Consider the following 23,480-nt stretch of genomic DNA (forward strand, 5'->3'; position numbering starts at 1 on the left):
GGGTTTGCTGATGAACTAACTGGATGCTGGGGCTGGGGCAGGGGGCTGAGAAAGAGACTGGAGTCTAGCCGGACTCCAGGGTGGGACGGTGTCCGTTTAACCGTGGTGGGAAGACGGCAGGAGAAGGAGGCCGCGTGGGGAGGTCAGTTTTGCGAGGATTACATTTGAGGGAGAAGCCAAGCGGGTGGCGGAAACGCGACCCCCATGACTTTGGGATGGGGCAGCGTCTAGGTGGACAGGACGGGCTCACTAAGGGGAGGGGCGACCGAGGGGAGGAGTCCAGGGGCTGCAGGAGGACGGGATGCTGAGGAGCAACCAGTGATGTGAGAAAGATGGTGGTGTCAGTGGCGGCAATATTTCAAGGAATAAGGAGGATTGACAGTGTCCCCCGCTGCCCGAGGGTCAAGGAGATGGACTGAAAACCAGCGGACCACCACACCGAACCTCCTAGAGGCCAGCAGCTTCCAGGACATGGCAGAGACAAACGCACGAAAGAAGCGAGTTCTAGAGGCAGGGAGGACAGAAACCGGGGCAGGGTCCAGAGAACTCCATCACGGGGAGCAGGGAGGGGGAGCGGCCGGCTCCAGGACACGCTCTCCAGGGCTCTCTCTCATCCCCACCGGGCCAAGGCGCTCTTCCACGCTCCCCTACCAGGCTGCCCAGGCACCGAGTGGAGACGGCCTGCTGCGTCGCTCCCTCACCTCTTCCTCCCACACGTGTCAGGAGACATCTCCTGGAACGCAGTCCCCAAAGCTGGGTAGACCACACAGCCCCGCAGGAGTCACACAACTCTCGTAAATTCTCGGAGCACCGTTCATTAGAAGTCAGTGTCTGATGTTCTGCGCTCTTGCCAGAGGCGAGGGAGAGGCCAAGGGCATGGGAGCCGGTGCCAAAGTAAGACAATCTGAGAGGACGCTGGATTTCCCTGGAAGCCAGGTGAAGGCCCCCAGCTGGGAGAAGTGGGAGGCACTGGGGGCTTCCTGGCGCCAGCCACCAAACACTTCCGGAATGGTCACCATCCAAAGAGGGCAGCCCCTTCTGCTCCCGTGGGGTCCTTCTCACTCGTTTGAGGTCCCCAGGCTGGGAGGCGGGGTGGGAGAAGTGACATAGCCCTGGGATGCAGGAGACCTGAGTTTCAGCCCTCGATCCACCACTGACTTGCTGTGTGGCCTCTGGAAATGCCTCCACCTCTCTGAGCCAGAGTAGTCTCGCCTGTAAAATGAGGATGTCAAGCAAGGAAAAGAATGTGAAGCACCCACTATGCACCAGGAGCTACTTTGGGTGCTTAACAGGAGCTCCTCAAATCCTCCCAGCAGCCTTTGAGGTGGAGACTGTGACAGTCCGCATCTTACAGAAGAGGAGACGGAGGCTCACAGAGGTGAGGAAGCCCAATGTCCACCTTCCCTCGGCCAGTAGGGGTGAAACCAAGATCTGAATCCAGGACCATTTGACACCAAAGCCTGGTCCTTTGACTCAGACCTTGCAGCGATGGGGATGGAAGAGCTCTTTTCCATATTCCAAAAGCCAGATGGGGCTGACCCTCTGCACACAGAACAGTCGCAAGAGCTGCCCAAGAAGCTGGGAGCTGGCTTTGGGCTAGAACCAAAGGCTCAGAAAGGCCCTGGCGTGGGGGTCTCAAACTGCAACACTCCCTGGAGTCACCCAGAGAGACGAAAACAGCCCTGAGGCCTGCTGCTCAGCCCGCCCGGCGCTGATCTAGCTGGTTTGCGTCCCGGGAATTGAGAATTTTAAAGGCCACCCTTGAGAGCCACTGGTCCAGAGCCCTCTACTCAAAGTGTGGTCCGAGGCCCAGCAGCATCCGCAGTCCCTGGGGGCTCATCAGAAATGCAGCCGCTCGGCCCCCACCCCAGCACCCAAGTCAGAAACTGCATCTTAACGGGATCCCTGGAGAGGCATCTGTGCACTGAGGTTGGGAGCGGGGCTGGGCAGCCTTCGGCAGGAGTCAAGTGCAGGCGCTGTGGGTACTGGGGGCGTGGCAGAGGCCTGGTCTGAAGCTGGGGGAGGCCAGGGAAGTTTTGTGGAGCAGGCCTTTCCCACGTGATGGCTGAGGCAGGAAAATGAAAGTGTCCCTGGGGGACAGGAGCAGAGGCTTGAAACCATGAGCCGGGACCGTCACTGGGGTTCCTTCAAGTGGAGATGCTGGCGGCTGGCGGGGGCTGAGGGCGGAGGGGGTGCCCGCGGCTAACACACGAGGGGCTGGCATCGGGGCCCTGCGGGCTGTGCTTACGCGGTTTTCTCACTTAATCCCCCCTTTGACGATGTGAGATGGGGAATGGTTATTGTGCCCTTTTTGTGGATGAGGGGACAGCAGCACAGAGAGATCAAGTACTGGGGTTAAGGTCACAGAGAAAGGCGGGAATAGAAGGGGCGGAGGAAGGAGGGGGAGCCTGGAGCGGGAAGGAGGGAGCCAGGACTCACAGGGATCCGACTCCAGGGCTGGCTGCCTCTTAGCAGACAGATTTGCCCTCCTGCCCATCAGCTCTGAGGGAGGCACGGGCCCAGTGCCGGCTCCTGATTTGGCGTCCCCACATCCCAAAGACTAATCACGTCCCTGCCACGTGGGGCTGTCACGCCGGGTTCTGAGGTCTTCCGAGGCCATTATCTCCCCAAACCTGTCTGGCTTGAGCTCCAAATACCCAGCCTGTGACAGCTCATAACACCACCGAGGCAGCAGGAAAGCCGGCTGGCCTGCGATGACCTCAGCAAAGGAAGCTGCCAGCGGGAGATCCCTGTCGTGGCCACGTCCCGCCCTGCCAGGACGGCAGAGAGGCGGTGCCAAGCAGCAACTCACTCTGCCAAGGAAACCGAGCCAGAGTGAGGAGGTTACTTGCTCAAGGTCACACAGCAAGTTGTTCTTAGGAAGGAAGGAGGGGACACAACAGGGTGCACTGCACATTTGGGGACACATAATGGGGAGGAAGAGCAGAGTGAAGCCCCAGTGGACTTGGGAAAAAGAACCCTGGGAGGCAGTGCCCTTTGGGCGAGGGCACCTGGCACTGTCACTGCCTCCACCTGCTGCCTCCCCCACTGGACCTGAGCCCCAGCAAGCACACTCTGAGTCTATTCACGTCTCACCCACTCACCTGCCTGCCACAAGTCCAGAGGACACCACACCTGCAGGAAACACAGGCCCTGCCCGTGGCAGGCCCTGCCCGTGGCAGGCCCGGCTCAGGCGGGGAAGCCCCAGCAGGCTGGAGGAGCAGCCTTATCAGTGCCCCAGCTCTGCTCTCCTCTGAGTTCCCACCTCTCACTGACCTTCTGCAACCACTCAGTTCTGGCCCAAATGGCGTCCCTTCTCTTCCCCTCGAGCTGAGCTGAGTTTGCTTTCTTCAAAAAGAAAACTTCTAAACAGGAGGGAGGCCAAAAAGAAAACATGAACAAATACATGTGTCACAAGAATGATGAACACACACAAAGCAGGTTCCCAACTCGTGAGAGAAAGGGATCAGGGACCTCCCACGTGGCCGAGATGGAAAAGCTCTTTTAAGTGGTAAAATTCTACGACGCTAGGACTTAATTATTATGGCCACTCTGTCTTTTACAGTTGACTTAGGCCAAAGAAGTTACAAAGATGACTGAGTCAACTCCAGGGACAAACCCTCACATGGTTTTGAGTTGTTGGGATGCGAGTCCCGTAAGCCCTACATGGGATCTGCCCTGGTCACAGGATTTCTAGAACTCGATGTCTGGTGCCCGTCCAAGGACGCAAACAGTAAGGGGTGGCTGCCTTGATGGAGCAGCCTTGTGGGAACTCAAGGGCATCTCAGCCAGCTCGTCTCGGGAGCCCTGGGTGTGCCTGGCTGGCAGGGCAGCCCAGACGTGGGGCTGGCACCGCCGCGGGAAAGGCACGCTTGCTACGAGCCAGACGGAGTGATGACGCTGCCCAAAGGGCAAAGGGGCAGGGGGCTGCGGGGCTGGAGCATCCTGGGAGGGTCCAGGGCATTGGACCACAATCTGTTCACGCAGCTTCCCCCCACCCCTGCCCCGCCATCTCCAGAGCCCTCGCCCTGAACCCCAGCTGACCTCAAACAGACTGGAGGGTGGCTAGACAGGTGGACCTTTTTACAGACGGGGAGACAGCGGAGGCCTGCAGATGCCACCTGACTTGGACCACGCCCTCTGACTCCGCTCTGGGCTGCTCGGGCCTCCCCAGGATCCTGCCCTCCATGTGGTTAGGAACCGCTCGTTTGCTCCATGGAGGCCTCGCCAACAGGCCCCCTCCCTGTGGGGACAGACACCAGGTCCAGCCAGACACTGGGAAGCCCGCGGACTCACGCCCAGGCAGTGGCAGATGTGGAAGGAAAACCCCCCTAACGGTTCTTGCATGTCACCAGCATCTCCCAGACAAAGGTTCAGTGCAACTGCTTCCCCAGACACTGCCTGCGTCCTCCTCATTCTCCTCTGCACCGCAGCAGCCAACATTTCCATGCTTACCATGTGCCAAGTGCTGTGCCCAATGTATGACACAGTATAACAACTGCCACTCTTCACAAGGAAATTTATGAGATGGGTACTATGACAGCTTACACATGAGGAACTAAGGCACAGAGAGGTTCAGTAGCTTGCCCAAGAACACACAGCTGGCAAGAGGCAGGGCTGGGAAGGTAGCCTGAGCCATTTGCCTCCAGGGCACGGGGTCGTGAAGCCAAACGAGCAAGCCTCGGCAGGATTTCTGAGCCCTGAATGTGCTGACAGGCAGTGTAAATTCCCAAGAGGAGGATCCAGGCTGTCATTTACCCCAAACTTAGTTCCCCCATCGATCTGATAACTACTTAGTGATGGCCTGCTGTGCCAGGTAGTGAGGGCCACAGCGGAGAGCCAAGCAGCCTTGCTCGCGGAAGGCGCGGGAGAGTCCTGCCAGGGATGGCTTTGGTCAAAGGTCTACGCTGAGCCGCCGGAGGGAGCCCTTTAAGCACCAAAAAAATGTTTTTAATTTAACCTCATTGGACAGAAATGTTCTAAAATCAGCTGTATGAAGCAGCGTGTCCTGAACTTCTTGAGCATCCTCTCTGGGAGTCAGGTTTCCCGCTCTGCACGTGTCCGTGTGCTGGCACGGAGAGACGTCCTCGGGGCCCACGAGGGTCTGCAACCTTCTCGTCCACACGCTAAACCAAACCAGCCATTCCAGTGCTCATCACCCGCCCGATCAGTGGAACCCTATCACGCCCCCGACCCTGTGCTGGCGCGGGGGACGCAGCAGCAAACCAAGAGACCTGGTCTCTGCCCTCAGGGGGGCATATGTTCCAGAGGAGAAACTCATTTGCATAATATATAAGTAAATACATAATTACAACCAGTGATTTGCATTAAGGAGGGAAAACAGAGGCTATGAGAGCTCAGAACAAGGGACTTGACCACAGAAGCAGCGTGTGTGTGCGCGCGCACACTTGTGTGTACACACATGTAGCTTCTGCTTACGCCCTGAGACTTGGGCTCCGTGGAACACACGGAACACGTTTCAGGATTTGCTTCACGTGACCATGCTGCCCGTGGGAGAGTAGAGAATGCACAAGTTACTTTACCCCCAGGAACAAAGAGAAAGGATTTCTAGAAGAGGTCGTTTCTGTCCCTGAAGGCCACTTCTCGGGGACAGAAGGGGACATTGTTACTACCTACCCTCACCCCCAAATCTTTCCTGCCCTCTTTCTGTGCCTGAATCTCAAAGCAAGTTTTTACCCCAGGAGATCTGGGGAGTTTGCAAGTTGGAACAAGACGGAGGTGAGGACGCCTCACGTCTCCTCCCCAGACCTCTTCCTGAACCGTGAATGACAGTCAGGTTACTCAAAGGCTTTTGCTCTTTACAAGAGGCCGATCTGAGTGTTTGTGAACAGCGAGGACAGGCTCCGGGTTTTGATGGGGTCACGCTTGGCACGCTGTGGAGATGGGTTTTCAGATGGAAATGGCCCACCACCTGGAGAATGGCAGGAAAGTGGAGGAGGATTGTGACTGAGATGTCTCCCCAGATAAGTCAGGGGCCACTTCCACCTGCTGTGCAGACCCAATCGACGTCCTAAGATGGCGGAGAGGAGATACTTAGAAATGCAGAGCGCCCTACTCAAGTCCAGGAGAGGGGCCTCCAGCACAGGAAGGCCCTCGTCTGAACCCACCACCACCTCCCTCCGGTGCCACATCACCCCCTTCCACACCCTCAGCCCAGAACACTTCCAGGCTCTTCCAAATCTCTCCGAGCTCTCAACACTGGAGCGCCCCCAGACTCAATTCCTGGGCTTCTTCTCCATCTACTCACTCTCTTGGCGGTTCCAAGCTCATGGTTTGAAATCTCATGTGTACTCTGAGGACCCCCAAGTTTCTATTTCCTGGGTCCTTTCCTCTGAACTTCACACCTGCATGTTCAACTAACCCTTCCACATCTCCCCTGGAATGTCCAATAGCATCTCAAACTTAACATGCCCCAAACGGAACTCCCAGCACACACGCACCCCGCAAACCGGCTCCAGCCACAGTCCTCGCCTCATCACTCAGTGACAACCCCATCCATCCATCTGGAGGCCCAGGCAAAAAACCCTGTTGTCATCGGGGACCTCTCTCACTCATCCAATCCTCACAAATCTTGTGGCTCTACCTTCAAGATACATCCAGAATTCCACTGCTACTCACCATCCCTGCTGCTACACTCTGCCCACCTGCCATCGTTCCTCACCTGGTCACGGCCTACGCTTCCTAGTCTCTATTTCTACTCTTGGCACCTTTCAGTCTATTCTCAGCAGAACAGCCAGAGTGAACCTTTCAAAAGGCAAGTCATCCCATATTACTCCTTCCCTCAAAACCCTCCAGTGACTTCCACTCCCTCAGGGTAAAGCAAAGCCTTTACAAAGGCTGCAGTAGCCAATACGGTCCACCCCTGATTACTCTGACCTCATCTCCTACTCCAATAGCCAATACGGTCCACCCCTGGGTACCCCGACCTCATCTCCTACTCCAATAGACAATACAAACCACCCCTGGTTACCCCGACCTCATCTCCTATTCCAGTAGCCAATACGGTCCACCCCTAGGTACCCCGACCTCATCTCCTACACCAATAGCCAATACGGTCCACCCCTGGTTACCCTGACCTCATCTCCTACTCCAATAGCCAATACGGTCCACCCCTGGGTACCCAGACCTCATCTCCTACTCCAGTAGCCAATACGAACCACCCCTGGTTACCCCGACCTCATCTCCTATTCCAGTAGCCAATACGGTCCACCCCTGGGTACCCCGACCTCATCTCCTACTCCAATAGACAATACGAACCACCCCTGGTTACCCCGACCTCATCTCCTACTCCAATAGCCAATACGAACCACCCCTGGGTACCCCGACCTCATCTCCTATTCCAATAGCCAATACGGTCCACCCCTGGTTACCCCGACCTCATCTCCTACTCCAATAGACAATACAAACCACCCCTGGTTACCCCGACCTCATCTCCTACTCCAATAGACAATACGAACCACCCCTGGTTACCCCGACCTCATCTCCTACTCCAATAGCCAATACGAACCACCCCTAGGTACCCCGACCTCATCTCCTACTCCAATAGCCAATACGGTCCACCCCTGGTTACCCCGACCTCATCTCCTACTCCAATAGCCAATACGGTCCAACCCTGGTTACCCCGACCTCATCTCCTACTCCAATAGCCAATACGAACCACCCCTGGGTACCCCGACCTCATCTCCTACTCCAATAGCCAATACGGTCCACCCCTGGGTACCCCGACCTCATCTCCTACTCCAATAGCCAATACGAACCACCCCTGGTTACCCCGACCTCATCTCCTATTCCAATAGCCAGTACGAACCACCCCTGGTTACCCCGACCTCATCTCCTATTCCTTTCCCCTCCTGGCCTCTCACTCTTCCTTGAGCATGCCAGGGATGCTTCCACTTCAGGACCCTGGCACTTGCTCTTCCCTCTGCCAAGTGCTTTCCTCCCCTTCATCGCAGGCTTGCTTCCTCATCTCCAAGTCTTTGCTTAAATTTCCCTTTTTCGGTCAGCCTTTCTCTGACCCCTCTATTTAAAACGGTAGCTCCCATTTTCACTCCAGAACTCTCTGCCCTCTTCCCTGTTTTACTTCTTGCACAGCACTCATCACCTGACATCCTATCCAGTTACCTGCTTGTTCACTGTCTGCCTCCCCGCCTAGAATGTGAGTTCCAGGAGGGTGGGCAATTTTACCCGCTGGGTTCAATGCTGCATCCTTCTAGAACAGCACCTGGCACACGACAGCAGGCACCAGCCCCTACATTCATTATTAATGAATGGATGAAGACAATGAATGAAGGGCCAAGATCTGCACTCTTTCTTGACTAAATCACACCCATAATGCATCATCTATGATTTCCAGTTATTGTTTACAGAGGGGCAAGAACTTAAGACACATAAAAGCAATCTGAGTGCAAAATCTTTCCATGCCTTTATGTAAATTTTTAATTCTTTCTCACCCACCCCTAATTGGATAGCATTTTTTAAACAAATTACTGTAAGTCTTTCTAAGCATTCAACTTATTTCTCATAAACACTTCTATGCTCGTATTTCATCAGTTTGGATACTATTTAAGTCATACAAGCACAATAATAAATATGAGTGGCACAAAGAGGGTTGGGAACAAACAGAACTGACCTTTGGCATTATTTAACTTGATTGCTGGGAACTGAAGTGTACGGGCTCTCCCCCTAGGTGTCGTCAGGATGCTTTCCAGAAGGAATGAGGAGCATCCATTAATATGGTGGGTCGGTTAAATGAAAATCAACTGAGCTTCAACTGTATTTCATTTTACCCACAGTTGGTATCCTAACAAAAGTTTGGAAAGATTTCCAGTACCACTGTACCCTCCTGGGCCCTGAACTCTACAAAACGCTCTCACAGCAATTATTCCCTACGCAACGGTGAACACACTGGACTTGATGATCGACTGATGTGCAAACGGGAGACCTCTGTCCTACCCTCTGGCTTCATCAGCTGGACCCCATTACACAGCAGCTCTGACTCATAAGCATGATGGAGAAAGCGCCAAGGTGAGTGATCCTGTGCGGCAGATCCAGCTTGGGGAACAGCCTTGTTCAGCACAGCCCAGTCAAGTACATATGACAGCATGAGAGCAATCAGCATTTAAGCTCTAAGAGGAAGGGACTTGCCATTTTTAGCAAAAGAAAGAAAACACACAAGGAAAATCGTCCACTGCCAGGTATTTTGGAGGCTCTACGGGAGAGGGACCCCTTAGAAGATGTCAGGTAACAGGAGGCAGAATTAAAGCTGGTGACAGAGGGAGGATGACCCTATTTTCAGAGCCAAAAATTGGGGGAAAGGATTTAAAAATGTGAAAGGCTATTTGGACAGCTGTAGTCCAGGAAGGTCAGGATGCTTGATTATAGTCACAGCCAGCCTGTGTGTGCACGGCGTGGATTGGTAACGGGGAATACTGTTTCACTGAGATCTCTGAATTAATGAGCCACGCTGTACTGACTTCTGGCACAGTCTCCTGGCCTCTCTGGGGTACTGCTCGACTTTCATTACACCTCCTTAACCCTCACGATGCGCCCCCATTAGTAAGCCTTTAATAATGATTGTAACTATCACCAAATAACCAACCCTTTTTTTCAACTTGATTTTAATTGGTCATTTGCTATCCAAGTAACACTCTCTACTCAGTTGCCAATAATTAACTGCCCCCAAATATATATTTTAAGGCAAAAAGCCATGAGTTAGAGAGCAGGTCACCAGAGTGGTGGCTCTGGTTCTATTGTTACTGGAAATTTCTTCCCTTTTTTTTTTTTTCTTTTCATTCTACCAATACTGAGTAAGCACCTACTATGGCTGGGAGCCGCAGTGGGTGCTGGGGCACACTGCAGGTCACTGTGCGACACCATGCTTGTCCTAGATAAGTCATATAGCCCCCTTGAAAAGACACACAAAGAGCAAAGATGGACAAGGCAGGGAATCCTGGGAGATGAGAAGTGTCCCAGCCCTGGGGCTGCCCTGGCTCGTCTGTCACAGGGCAGCTTTTAGGATTAAGGAGATACATAAGTGAAAGTGTTCTGAGAATTTTAAAGTGCTATAAATATATCAGAGATTGCTAATAAGCAAAGGAAAATAAAACGAAAACCAGAAGCAAATTAAACGATAAGATGGGGTGCTACCACATCACTTTTTCTTTTTCCTTTTCAAGACCCAAAGGAGAATTCTTTTTTTTTTTTTTGAGGAAGATTAGCCCTGAGCTAACTGCTGCCAATCCTCTTTTTGATGAGGAAGGCTCGCCCTGAGCTCACATCCGTGCCCATCGTCCTCTACTTTATATGTGGGACGCCTGCCACAGCACGGCTTGCCAAGTGGTGCCATGTCCGCACCGGGATCCGAACCGGTGAACACAGGCCACCGAAGCGGAATGTGCGCACTTAACCGCTGCGCCACCGGGCTGGGCCCCTAAAGGAGAATTCTGAAGTCTGGGTAAGACTCATCTGAGAAGCTGATGAACATGAAGATTTCAAAGACCCGCCCCCAGAGACTACAGTTTAGCAGGGCTGGAATTCCTAGTAGGCCTCCCAGGTGGTCCCCTGAATGAACATCCTGGTGAGATGACCCCAACTACGGCCCCTCGCACAGCTGGGAACAAGCAGGAAACGGGCTTTCTCCAGCTGAAATCAACAAGACAGTACCTACTGACCAGCAAAACTCTCCCCTCATCTAAGCAGCTGTCTGACTCAACTCAGGACAGCACCTTAAGAAAACCTGCTGTTAGCTGGCACTAATGGGCTGTAGCTGTAATTTTTATAAACATGACAATTATACTGATGAAATAATTCAACAGAGCATATGCCTCAACGACAGTGTGTGACACCAATTTATCGCGGTGCATCAAAAAGTTTGGGTCCTACACAAAGGCAAAGTCAACACAGGCTAGTTTTCACCCAGCTCATTCATAACGTTCAGTCAAAGGAGCCTACATCTGAATGAAGAAGGGAAGCATAAAACACCTATTAACCTGTGCCCAGGTTCTTAGAGGAACTCTGAAAACTTCTGGAGTAATACCCCAAATTAGAGAAGAAATCAAATCAACGCACAGGTGCAGGAGCCAGGGCCACAAGGAGTGAGACGGAATGATCTCCAGCTACGTCCCTACAGTCAACCACTCGTTAGCACTCGGCACCAAGGAAAATATTTATGCTAAACTTAGAGGACACAGGCATCAGGTAAAGACAAGAAAACTATTCTGTTTCAGAACAAGGTACTTCACCTGGCAACACATCTTCGCCAAGAAAGACATTGTGTGCACTTTCACCCAAACTTTCATTTTATTCTCTCCACAAATCATTTATTCAACTCACATGTGTTTTAGGAGCTTAAAAGAAAAAAGCAGAGGCCAGCCGGTGGCGTAGTGGTTAAGTTTGCACACTCTGCTTCAGCAGCCCGGGGTTGGCAGATTCAGATTATGGACGTGGACCTAGGACTGCTCGTCAAGCCATGCTGTGGCAGCATCCCACATAAAATAGAGGAAAATTGGCACAGATGTTAGCTCAGTGACAATCTTCCTCAAGCAAGAGGAGGAAGATAGGCAACAGACGTTAGCTCAGGACCAATCTTCCACACCAAAAAAAGAAAGGAAAAAAGCAGTCTCTACGTGCTGCTCTCAGTGCACTTTGCTTACAGGGCCACCTCTTTATTTACGTGTGCTATGAATAGGACCACTATCTAGCTTCCTAGCCCACAGATGGTTACAGAAGCATGCCCGAAGGATGCCAGGGAGTGCAGAAAATATCCATAAATGACAGATGAAAAGGGAGACGGTGAGGAGCACATCCTTCTCAAAAGATGCTGAAGTCACCTCTCAAGCTTCTGGATCCTGTAGGCCTGAATTATCTCTGAGGGCATCGCTTCTCCACAACAAAGTATTAATTGACGGTTACCTTGAGCCTTCAAGGAAAGATGAAATAGCATCCAGGGTACCATTTTTAAAAGCAAGAAGCAGCAGACATGTTAGACCACAGACAGCGAACACCTGGCACTGCAGAGCCGTCGCCCTTCCTGCGTCCAAGGCTGACACCGGGCACTCAGCCCAGCCCTCTCTCCCTGGGCATGACCCTGCTCTGAATCCAGCTCAACGCAGCAGCACAGGCAGCTGCTCCCCATGCACAGATGGAAACCTACCTGCCAACCATGGCTTGGAAAGACTTCTATGAAAACAGAGAAAAGAAAAAAAAGTTGACACTGGAGAGTAAGGTTTAACACCCTGGACGAGTCGGTATCTGCATCTGCTCCTTCCCTCACAAAGCTGGGTGGAGGGGGCACCAGCGCAGCCGTCACACTGGGCCTGGCTGAAACCACTCAGCCTGGTCTCCAACAAATACAAAACGGACCAGGACCAAGAGGGCCAAGACCTGCGTTCACCTCCACATGTCTAGCTCCTTCAAGTCAGCCGGTGCTTCTTGTCCACACTCGGGCAGCTGCATACTAACAAGCCGTGTCTCCCCGCTTCAAGGAGATGCCACTGGGAAGAACTGGGCACAGCCAGGGCTCCCTTCCCAGACCAAGGGACAAAGAGGCAGGACAGACTTAGGAGGAGGGGTGGAGCCAGACAGCCTGGACTTGTTTCCTAGCCGTGACCTCAGGCAAATTGCTTAACCTCTCTGTGTCTCGGTTTCCCCATCTGTAAAAAAGGAGAACATAAAAAGCATTTACTTCAAGGGTTGTTTTAATGATGAAATGCGGTAATACACGTAAAGCCCTTAAAACAGCAGCTAGCTGGAGCTTTAAAATATCAGCGATCATTCTTATACTATTATTTCAATGAATCAGCATTCCTTGGTTAAGTTTCAATGCTTTCACAGAGCTAATGTTTTCTTCTGACCCTAGCTTTTAAAAAAATTTACATTTTGACTTTGAGATTCAAAACCAAGACGAAGTGATATGGAGGGGTGACTGGATAAGGGTTAATCATCTTTTTTCTCACCTTGATTTGAAAAATGATTCCGTCTTATAGCTCATTCTCTTCAGTTGTGTTGGGAGAGCGCGCCAGACATGGGAAGGGGGCAGCTACGGTCAGCATATGAACAGCTCAGGCCCGGCTGAGGCACAGCCAAGACCCCTGGGTCCCTGGTGGCAGGACCAGGAGTCAGCTGAGAGCCTTCTCTCTGGGCAGAAGCAAGAGAGGAGGGAATGTTCCGGATGCTGCAACCTGTGCTGTTATGAAATCTCATACGTGGCAAGTCAGCTTTGAGCAGCGGCCACAACTTTTAATCAGATTGAGATTTAAGAGTACATCTTTCAATAACAGTAACAGAAGCAGCTAACGTTTAAAAAAAACACTATGGCAGGTAGCATTGTGTGGTCCTCACAGGCTTATTATCTGTTGTCTTCAAAACCATCCTTTGTGGTCAGATTGATCATTAATGCCATTTTACAGAAAGGAAAACTGGGCCTCAGAGGTTAAGTAGTTTGCCCAAGGTAAGTGCTAGTCAGTGATAAAGCCAGGATTCAAATCACTTTATTCATTCAACAAATATTTACTGAGTAGCTACTACAAGCCGGAACTGTTGCAGACGCTGGCAATGCAGCAGTGAACAAAACAGATTTCCTGCCACGGGAGAACTTTCCTTCTGGGAGGGAAGACAGTAAACAAACGGAACATTGGGTAACAGAATGTATGGAAGAGTGAAGTGTCTCCAAGAACAGCGGGGCAGAGTAAGGACATGGAGAGGGACAAGGGCAGGATTTCAGACCCGTTGGTCAGGGAAAGCTGCTTGGAAGTTGATCAGCCGCTCCAGGTCCCAAGTCAATGAATGCCCTTACCTACATTCCACTGCCTGTAATGAAATCACAGCGTAACCTCCAAACCAGGCCAGCGCTGGCCTGCACTGCACTCTCTTTTGTGGAAGGCAAGAGGCCCTCAGGAAACTCTGAACTTTGAATTCCATTCTGTGTAATCACGGCAGGCCTCCCCGAACCAAAGCTCCACATGGACTCGCACTGCTCCCCTATGGGGCTCCTGGGCTCCCAGGAGGCCAGCCCAAGGGCTCCCCCCGCACCTCCACACGCTCCGTGCATCCCGCTCACTGCTTCTTTGCCCAGATGGAGAGGGAAGGAGACCATAACAGAAGCCTCTAGGAGTGTTTCTAAAATTCTGACTAGTTCTATCCTCACCAAAGGCAGTAATGACCCATTCTGTGACACTAACATAAGCTCATGTTTGTCAGTTTCCACAAAGGAATCTCTTTTCTTCCACGGCCTTTAAAAGCATGAGCAGTTTCTTCTGCAGCCTCTTCCAAGAGTTCCTCAGGGACCATCGCCATCTCAGTTCTACCCCTTTCCACCGGGATGGTTACTAAACCCTGTCAGTTTCCTCAGTGAGGGCTTCCTGGGTCTTTTATTGCGAGGACTCAAGTCTCTGACCCCATATAAACGTTAGTGGTCATTCCCACCACAGCCATCAGCAACTGAATCCTTACAAGGGGACACGCCACCTCCTTTAACATAGATGCCTGCAGACGAGGAGGCCGAGGCTCACTGGCGGCGTGCCCTGCCTCAGTTCCAAATGGTACCCAGGGAATTAAAACCCAGGTCGCTAGTTCAAGGCCAGTGTTTAGTCCCTCTATGCTACTCCACCTCTCTGCAACAAAACCCCTCCGTGGGCAGTGACACCAGCATCAGTCATGCTGGGGACACAACAGCTCCGTGAAACCTATGGGCACAGTGAATTAGGTGGTTTCACACTGCAGTTAAAAGCGTGGCTCTCAAATGAGGGGGCTGCGTTTGGGGTCCCCACTTAGAGTTGTGGGACGTAATGCAAATGATGGCACCTCTCAGACTCGGTCGATTTATCTGTAATCGAGGAGACTGCTGTCTCCCTCAGGCGGCGGGAGAGCTTCTGAGGAGTGAAGTCCTGTAAAGCGCTGGGACAGGGCTGGGCACGGAGGGACGGCTGGGAGCATTTTCAGCTCCCTCCATGGTGGCCAGCTACATCCGAGGGTCCTCTGAAAGGCCCAGGACACAGGACAGAGCCCATCAGATCTACAGTCCGACACCTTCATGATCCAGATTGACCATCAGAGACGTTTTCTGAATGGCTGACCGACTGAATCAGTACAGGAGAATGTGGCTGAATTCACAAGTCCAAGAATAGCCTGGAAATAGAAGCCATATGAACATGTTCCTAAACTCGAGCTGGCTTGGCAAGGACTGGATGTGATTATAAAAAGCAAGTGAGAGGAGAATGTTACTGCAAGGAAAATTGAATCCATATGAGTTTTAAACAACTTCATTCCAAGAGAAAGTATTAAAATATTAGATTTTTGGCAATTATTAAATATTAAAACAAATGAAATTATTTTAAATTGAAATTTCTTACGCTAAAAAATTAAAGTTTCCACAACTGTATCATAAGGCCTAATTACTCTTTTGTTATTAACTTACCTGTGCAACAAATTCCACGTCTTTTTAAAATGATTCCTGTTTAAAATTTACATTTAGATTTGATGCTAAGACTCAGTAGTTATCTGAGCCCAGATTATACAGTAGATTCCTGTCTAAATACTGATCTGGAAACATTCTTAGCTTACAGATGCCCTGACTCAGGACATAAGCCTGTACTTTAAATAAAACCCATTTGCAGCTTTCTGTCATTACTGAAATGACACCCCAGCTCTCTCCCCTCTCACTGAGTAACTCGGGTAGCACTGTCACAGAATGTTCAAAAACGTGGGGTTTTTTGTCTGGCTTCCTGCTGTAGGTTATAAACTGGACACGGGAAGGCATATTTAGGCACTAACTTCTTCCAGACAGTGTTCACGTTCTCTGGAACATCCGCTTGAATTTCGGGGGTCGCTTTCTGTAAGAGAAAGCTGAAAAGGAATCCAGCTGGTACAAGCGAGGCAGAAAAAAAAGCATGCACAAATCCCATGACCCCAATAGCTCGGCAAGTTTTCTCTCATAAAAGTATTTCCAAGCCCCTTTTAATGGCTCACAACAGAATTAATTTTCGCAACTGCAAGTAATTTAATGCAGAGGCGCGATGGTTTTTCCAATTCTTATTCTTAATCTAGAAAGTAAACAAAACCTACACACACCCTCCAGGCTCTAATCCTATACTTTCAAAACAACTTACCACTGGCAGAAACTTAACCCTTTGTTTTGCATGTGACACACTATTCGCTGAGGTGAGAAGGCAAGCCGACCAACTTTCTCTTTGGGCTAATGCCCAACAGGTCAACTTCTCAAGTGACATCTGAGGACACTCCCCATGACCCCCAGACCCTTCTTCAGAGCCACTTTCAAAATCAAAGGATACTATTATAATGAGCTTAATTTCTATTAAACCGATTTTTGTTGGCTAACCAACAACTGATCTAGAAAGCCAGCTGGACCTGAGAGGTCTATGACACGGGTGGAAGCAGATCCCAAGAGTCCAGCATGAGACTAGCCTCACTGTCCCAGGAGCGGCTCCTGCCTCATCAAAGCTCTCGCTGCACTGGTTGTGCCCACAACGCAACAATTCTCATGTCCGCCAATGCTGGAAAAGCCCTTGGTATCAAGGCCTGTATTCCACATCTAGAGGAAATGAAGCTTCAAAAAAAAAAAAAAACACTATAAAAATCATCAACAGGATGGCGTAGCTTGGAGGCAGTTCAAATCCTAGCTTGCCACTTGAGAGCTGTATGACCTTTGAACAAAATCACTTCCCCGGGGTGTTTCTCCGTCTGTAAATGATGCCAACCACACGGTGTTACTGTCAAGAGTCAAGTGCACAAAATGCTTACTTAGCACAGTACCTCACACACAGAAAGCATCCAAGAGATATGTGGAATTCCCCCTAGAGTTTATCAGATCCTTTCCAGCAGCACTTGGAAAGGAAGCAGCACCAGGGCGGGAGTGGGAGAAAGAAGTGAAGTGTGGCTGGGGTTGAGGAGTGGGCACGGGGTTGTGGCCTGGGCGGTCCCCAAATGGGAGCCTGGGGCCTCGAGCCTGAACACATTAACCGATGAGCAGTTCCACATTTTCCTCTACAACACACCCACTCGAGCCTCAAGTTTCGTTCAACTTTTTTTTTTTGACACTGGGTGTTTTCATTTTTTCTATAAAGAACGTTAATGGTAAGATGGATGTCCCCATTCCCACCAATCTGGATCTCGTTTCTACTCTATTTTTTTAGCCCACAGCACTGTGTATTTAAGGCCCGGCATCCTGTAGGCAAATTCCCAGGGAGAGTCAAGGCCCCAGGAGGGAGGCTCTGGAATAGACATGGTGAGAAGCTGCGCAGCGGCCGCTGTTCCTCTTTCCGTCAGGCCTAGCACCCCTTCTTCCATGAAGCACACACCCCTCTCTACAGCCCAGGGCTCAAGACCATTCACAACAGCCCTTCACCCTCTGCCCCCCAGCCTTCAGAAAAACGGGAACAATGAGAGTACCTACTTTGCAGGGTGAGTCTGAGGATTCAACGTGGCACTGAGAGGCTCAAATGAGAATACACAAGTACTTCAGCAATTAGGAGCTTCACACATTCGTTAACATAAACTCAGAGATTCTTCAGTGTGCACTGAGATTACCTGGGGGCTTTAAACGACAGAGCGCACAGGGCCCCCCTCAAACTGTCTCATTTGGAAGGTTGGTTGTAGGGCCCTGGAACCCGGAGCTTGAGCACCAATCTGGGTTACGTTTGAGAACCGATGCGCTGGAGGACAGGGCTGTGGCTCCCGTCTGCTCACAGCCAGGGCCTGGCGCCGGGCCATCGAGCCATCGCTGCAGTCACCTCCAGCTCTCCCGCTCTTCCCAAATCCCTCCACACAGCGTGGTCACTCTCCAGGCTCCTGAACACACCCTCGGCAGTGCTTCCCCAGGACGTCCGCTGAGACTGCACCCCAGGCAGCAGCAGCAGGGTTGGTGCCACCAGGAGAGGCATGGGCTGCCGGGCCTCCACAAATACGACAGAAATGGCAAACCATTTTAGCTATCAGCCTGGTCTCGGGAGTACTTTAAACGTGGCCTTTATACCTGAGTCAACCTGTTCTCACCCACCTGTACTCTCATCCGCTCTTCAAGGTAAACTGCCCTTTACAAATTTTTTCATGGATATAAGTCAATCTATTCAAACTGAGGTTTGATATCAAATCAAAACCCACATAAAATATCAAACGCATTAAATGAGTTCTAATTTAAGTAAAGTCACTTTAACGTAAGTATTAAAAGTCTGCAGTCATCTAGACATCTGGTCTCAAATATTAAGCTGGAAGCACCACCTTGACCACCTAGTCTTTGGAGAGTTGTGACAAAGTGAGGAGGTTTTGAACATGAAGTAAAAAAGAGCAAAAAGCCACCATGCAAATATAAGTTCCACAACTTCAGCATTTTGTCCACTGATGTAATCTAGCACCTAGAACACAGCCTGGTATACAGCAGGTGCTTAATAAATTAATGTGCTTCTGTAAAATACCTTGCTAGAAAGTACCTGTAGTAACCAAGTAAAAATAGCCTAAAAAAGGATTTGTAATCAGACGCATGGTGAGACGCCTCAAAATAGCAGGAGAGACATAAGGCTTTAGCTATGTTTTAAAACGTTTAACTCCATAAAGAGTAAAACCACCAAACTGAGAGAACTTGTTCCCGGTAAGATATGAGTTAAGTGACTTCCTGGGGACTCCTCCATTGAGGAAACAGCCGAGTGCCTGCCACGCTCAGGCACTGCTGTAAGAATAGCGACACAAGACAGACCTCGCCCTGCTCCTTCAGTCCCGTGAGTCTGTGAGCATCTGCACCCAGGAAAAAAGACCTCCTTCTAGAAGAAAAACTCAGACCATCTACTCCATTCCTCACTTTTGGCAGACTGGGAACTAAGATGCAGAAAGCGAAATAACTTGCCCAAGGCTAAGCCACCAGCAGCAGGGACACAGGCGGCTAGAAGGCGCCTGTCAGGTGCCCATTCACTGATGGCATGGAGGGACGAAAGAATGGCCAGCAGATGCTCCAAGACGGAAACCATCGTCCTTTCCAGAGCCGAGCTCTTTCTATTCCCCAACGGCCGCCTCCTCACAGGGCGCTGCATGTGTTCAGCACTCCCTTTAGAAGAGCACTTAACACAATGTTGAAATCCACTGCAAAACCTCGTCAGCCCCGCCCCCTCCCCCTCCCCGCTGGGTTTTTCTAACACAGGGATGTTGTAAGCCAGAAATGCGAACATTTGACCAAGGGAGGTTGATCCTATCTTCAGCTTTACCACCTTTCCCTAAGAAGGAATGTCACAGAGATATAAAGAAAGTATGAGAAACACAAGTGCTATCATGTAGGACTTTATGAAATGGCTTATATTCAACCACTTTTAAAAAAACAGCAACTCCACAAAACCTTAAAACACGTTGCAACTTCTTTGTTTCTTCGGGGAATCCATAAGAATAAAAACCCCAAACTAGAGTAAACTGTTAACAAGCCAAGACCCCATAGGAAACTCTCTAGTTCACTCTTAAAAAAAAGTCCACAAGGCCCTTCTTAGGGCCACTGTCCGTCCTGCTGCCTGTCTACCCTCTGGATGGTATATAAGCAGTCTGACTACCAAATATTCAGCTCATGCCAAATAGAAACCGGCGAGCAGAGGCTGGCCGGCCTGCCTGTGACGGGGCAGCCCCTAACGCTCCTCCCACACGCCCCCTCCGTGCTCTCCCTTAACTGCGCCCAGTGACGTACAAAATGCAGTCCTTCCACAAGCGTTTAGAAAGTGTTTTTATTGGTTACAATGATATAAAATGAATCATTTGAATCCCCCCTAGTTATTAAGTGCTTGCTAGCAAGAGCATAAAAAAACTTTTTTATACATCTGACAAACTCAAAGGGTTTATTTCATGCTGAAAGGGGAAAAACAGCAAACAGCGCTGGTCACTTGTCTATGATGAACCACTCCCTCAAGGCTACATTGGTTAAAATCAACGGACAACCCCTTTTGTATGTGAAATTGCAAATTTTAATGTTTTCATTAGAATAGTCTTTTATATCACTCTCCAACAAGAAACAATAAAATAACTAACAGCAAACTTCAATACAAGTACACTCTCCAGATTAACAACTCAAACAAAAATGTAAAATGTAAATCACATATAATACAATTGAAGCGTCCAAAACAATTTAAATAATTTTAAATATTTTATTTTTAAACTACTACAAATGCTTTATACAACATTTCAACACAAAGTCCCCGTAACAGAAATGTAACAAAATGGGAATGATAGTGAAAGGATTAAAGTGGCACAAATTCACCAAACAAGTATTAAAAACTACAGATTTTAAGAGGTAGATTATTTTAAAGTTGGGAACAAAAAACAACATGAATAAACCTAACCATTTTCCACCAACTCAGTCATTAATTAGGGGGAAGGCATATAATGCATGGAGAAATGATACTTAGATACTCAGGAAGAGGCCAATTTGTCGTTTTTTAATCTCTATTAGAGACTGCAGTGGAAAAGCTGGTATGTAAGCTCATTTATACTTACGTGTAGACCTACATCTGTACAGGCCTGTGATGCATCCTGGGCACTGATATATTGCTACATAGTCTCTGATAATATAATAGTTATAAATTAGTGCCAGATAATGATCTGAGAGGATAACGTCCATTTGGACATATAAACATGACACTGGAAGAGGCATAAAAAAGAGTCCATATCCCATCTGGTTTCCTCTCCATTATGCTGGCAATCTGCTTGTGATAAAAAGCAGGCTGAGAGAGAAGCTAAACGCGCCTCTCTGTCTACAATTCATTGAAAAGAAAGGCATCAAGAGCTGGTGTGTGACCAAAACGTCTTAAAATGAGTGCATCAGAATTCGTCATCCCTGAAATCTACAACAAACTACTGAGAAAGCAGAGGACTTGCTTTGCAAGGTTAAGTTCAAATTATTCCTTTCTCTGTTATGTGCCAAAAACCAGGGCCACACTCGATTTGAGTTACCAGTCCCATGACGAGGAGCCAGGTCATCTAGCCCATCTTACAGCGCCCTCCTCTTTGCATCTCAATCACCCGGGAGCCCAGTACGCATGGTGGGCACCAGCGAGGAAGCGGATGCCTGATTCTAACTGGGACAAGAAGCCTGCTGGCAATCGGTTGTGTGTGAGCACTTTTGAGTCAGCTTCAATGGTCTTGCAAGCTTGGTAGATTTCGTATTCTTTGCCGCAGTGCTTATCCTAAGTTGAGCATGCAATATCTTTATTTAGTCAATTAAGGTTTGTTTTGTTTGGGGGGCTTTTCTACAGGAAGTTCCTAGAAAATAAGAAAACTGAAGATAAATGACAACATAACATAACCTTTTATGAACTGACCATGTTAAAGAAAAGGTGAGTAGACCATGTGACAAATGTCAAGACAGCAACAGAATGACTCTGAAGGTATGCGGGAACTTGAGAGTACCCCACTCAAAAGAGACGCGCTGGGAGGGGCCCCAAGCAGGTCTATTTGGAGTGGTGAGGCAGAGACAGATGTGGGAAATCAGCATATTTTTATTTTTTTAATTGATTCACGGTAAATGGGAAAACTTGGTCTGGAATTTCATTTTGCTTCTCCATCTTTAAGTGATCTTGACTGGTTACAATGGGAACACAGCATTTAAGAAAAACTTGCTCTAAAAGGAGCATTAAAGAATGTAAAAACACCTCTGGATTTACAGAGACCAGAGACGGAAGGAGGAGAGCAGAGAACGTGCCTCCTTCCCTGTCCTTTGTCTTACAGCCCAATGAAAGCAGCCCCAGCCACGGACCTAAATTCAGCCCCCAATAAGCCACAGGTAGGCTCCGATGGCTAACTGTGGACAGTGAGCCCAACCCAGGAGCCAGTGGGCTAAGAGCTGTCACAGGAGACTCTAAAGATGGGTGCTCTGCCTGGTGGCCTTTGCTGCTTTATCCTAAGAAAAGGACTCGGAGCACCAGTCTTTTTTATACCCAGATCGACACAATGGCTTGTTCTCCAGTACGTGACCAACTGGCAAATTCTGCTGAGCCCTCAATGTTAAATGGAAAACTCTGACTTCATTCACAAGGCCGTCTACAAGCATACACTTGAAAATCTGTGGAATCCTAACTGGCATTCAAATGGACAATGTCTGAGTGTTGGGGACTAGCTCTTAATCACTGTTGCGTATGATGAAATACACAGGAGCAGAGGCGCTGCCAGCTCTGCGCTAAGTCCTTGACTATGCAGTGAGCCAAGGGAAGCAAACTCACTGAAAACAGAGTGAAAAGAAAGTATTTCTAAACACGTGCCATGAAACCTCCCCTGAATAAAAGTGACAAGTAGAAATAATATACTGAAGAGGAAAGGAGACTACAGCTAAAACACTACAAGAAGTGAGGACGAGGCCTACTCTCCCAGAGCCCCGGGCTGGACGCTGATGAACCACCACATCCCCAGGCCTGACTTTAGGAATCCTGATTATATACCCAATTCACTACAAGGTGCGGAAGACTGCAACAGACCCGCTGAAGAACTGCCCACTCTTATGCCCAGATAATCAAAATATACATGTCCTGTTGAACATGCGCGTTTTAATTCCCAAAAATACTTCATAAATTATTATAGTCACTTTTAAGTGGACCCCTGTGTAAGACACACGTCCTTCAGACGCGTCCGCAGCACAGTTCCAGGGACACACACCAAAGGGAACAGCCACCCTGGATGCCTGCTCCTACCATCTGCCAGTTAGGACAATACTAATGTTTTCTTATCTGATTCTTCTGCGTTTCAAATTTCACTCCAGCAATGTAACCTGCTGTTCACTATCAAACAAAGCAAAATAATTAAAACTAACTGGAGCAAAGAATACACACACTTTTATGAGGCACTTCGGTCCTCTGCGGTCTTAAGGGTTCTTCAAAAAGCACTGGATGAGCTCAGAGGCTACCTGAACGAACTTCATAAATCTACAGCTACTCAGGGAACTTTTCTTTACAGTACTTTAATTCTTCATATCAACTTTACCCTTAAACTGTTAAATGGGATCCAGTACAAATGAGTGATTCTTTCAGACAAGACTGGAGACAAAAGGGGACACAGTGCATTCTAAAGCATCAACCACCCAGGAGATGTTTTTAGTACAATCTGTGAAAAGAGGCATATTCTGGTTCTTTAAGCTGGGAAAGGACTCAGTTTAAGAATGTTCTATTGTTGTGGAACTTCCAGAACACAGACTGGGCACAAACGGGTACACAGTGAAACTGCTACGGGCAGGCAGCTTTATCAGCTGATAAACAGGTGCTTGTTTTCGCCAGGGCTAAGCTCCCAAATGGTACAAATGCATGTGCCATGGTCAGAGACCAGATGTTGACTATGACCCACGGTAACTGATTATTTACTACATTTATGAAGCAGCTTTTTAAAAGTCTGATCCTTTATTCCTAGAGTAAATCACTCCAAGCAGCCTCGGCTAATGGTTCCGTAGCCACGACTCAAGGCAGCGGCACCAACAACTCCACCTCATCAACTGTGCCGTG

The 23,480-nt window shown here is 49.4% G+C and overlaps 1 protein-coding gene across 16 annotated transcripts in view; it reads right to left on the minus strand.

The window, feature by feature from the left end:
• PRDM2 (PR/SET domain 2) overlaps nt 1-23,480 on the minus strand; it is a 127,473-nt gene that overhangs the window by 13,347 nt on the left and 90,646 nt on the right. For 4 of the 16 annotated variants that reach the window (XM_070252981.1, XM_070253023.1, XM_023635749.2 and 1 more), the window contains one exon: nt 19,714-21,258. The exons of the other annotated variants lie outside the window; for them this stretch is intronic. In XM_070252981.1, the coding sequence (XP_070109082.1) occupies nt 21,246-21,258 (13 nt within the window). In that variant the 3' untranslated portion in view covers nt 19,714-21,245. Of the gene's footprint in view, nt 1-19,713; nt 21,259-23,480 lie in introns of those variants that run through there. 16 annotated transcript variants of the gene reach the window in all.

The sequence above is a fragment of the Equus caballus genome, chromosome 2 (assembly GCF_041296265.1).
Source record: "Equus caballus isolate H_3958 breed thoroughbred chromosome 2, TB-T2T, whole genome shotgun sequence".
In the NCBI taxonomy this organism is placed as follows: Eukaryota; Metazoa; Chordata; class Mammalia; order Perissodactyla; family Equidae; genus Equus; species Equus caballus.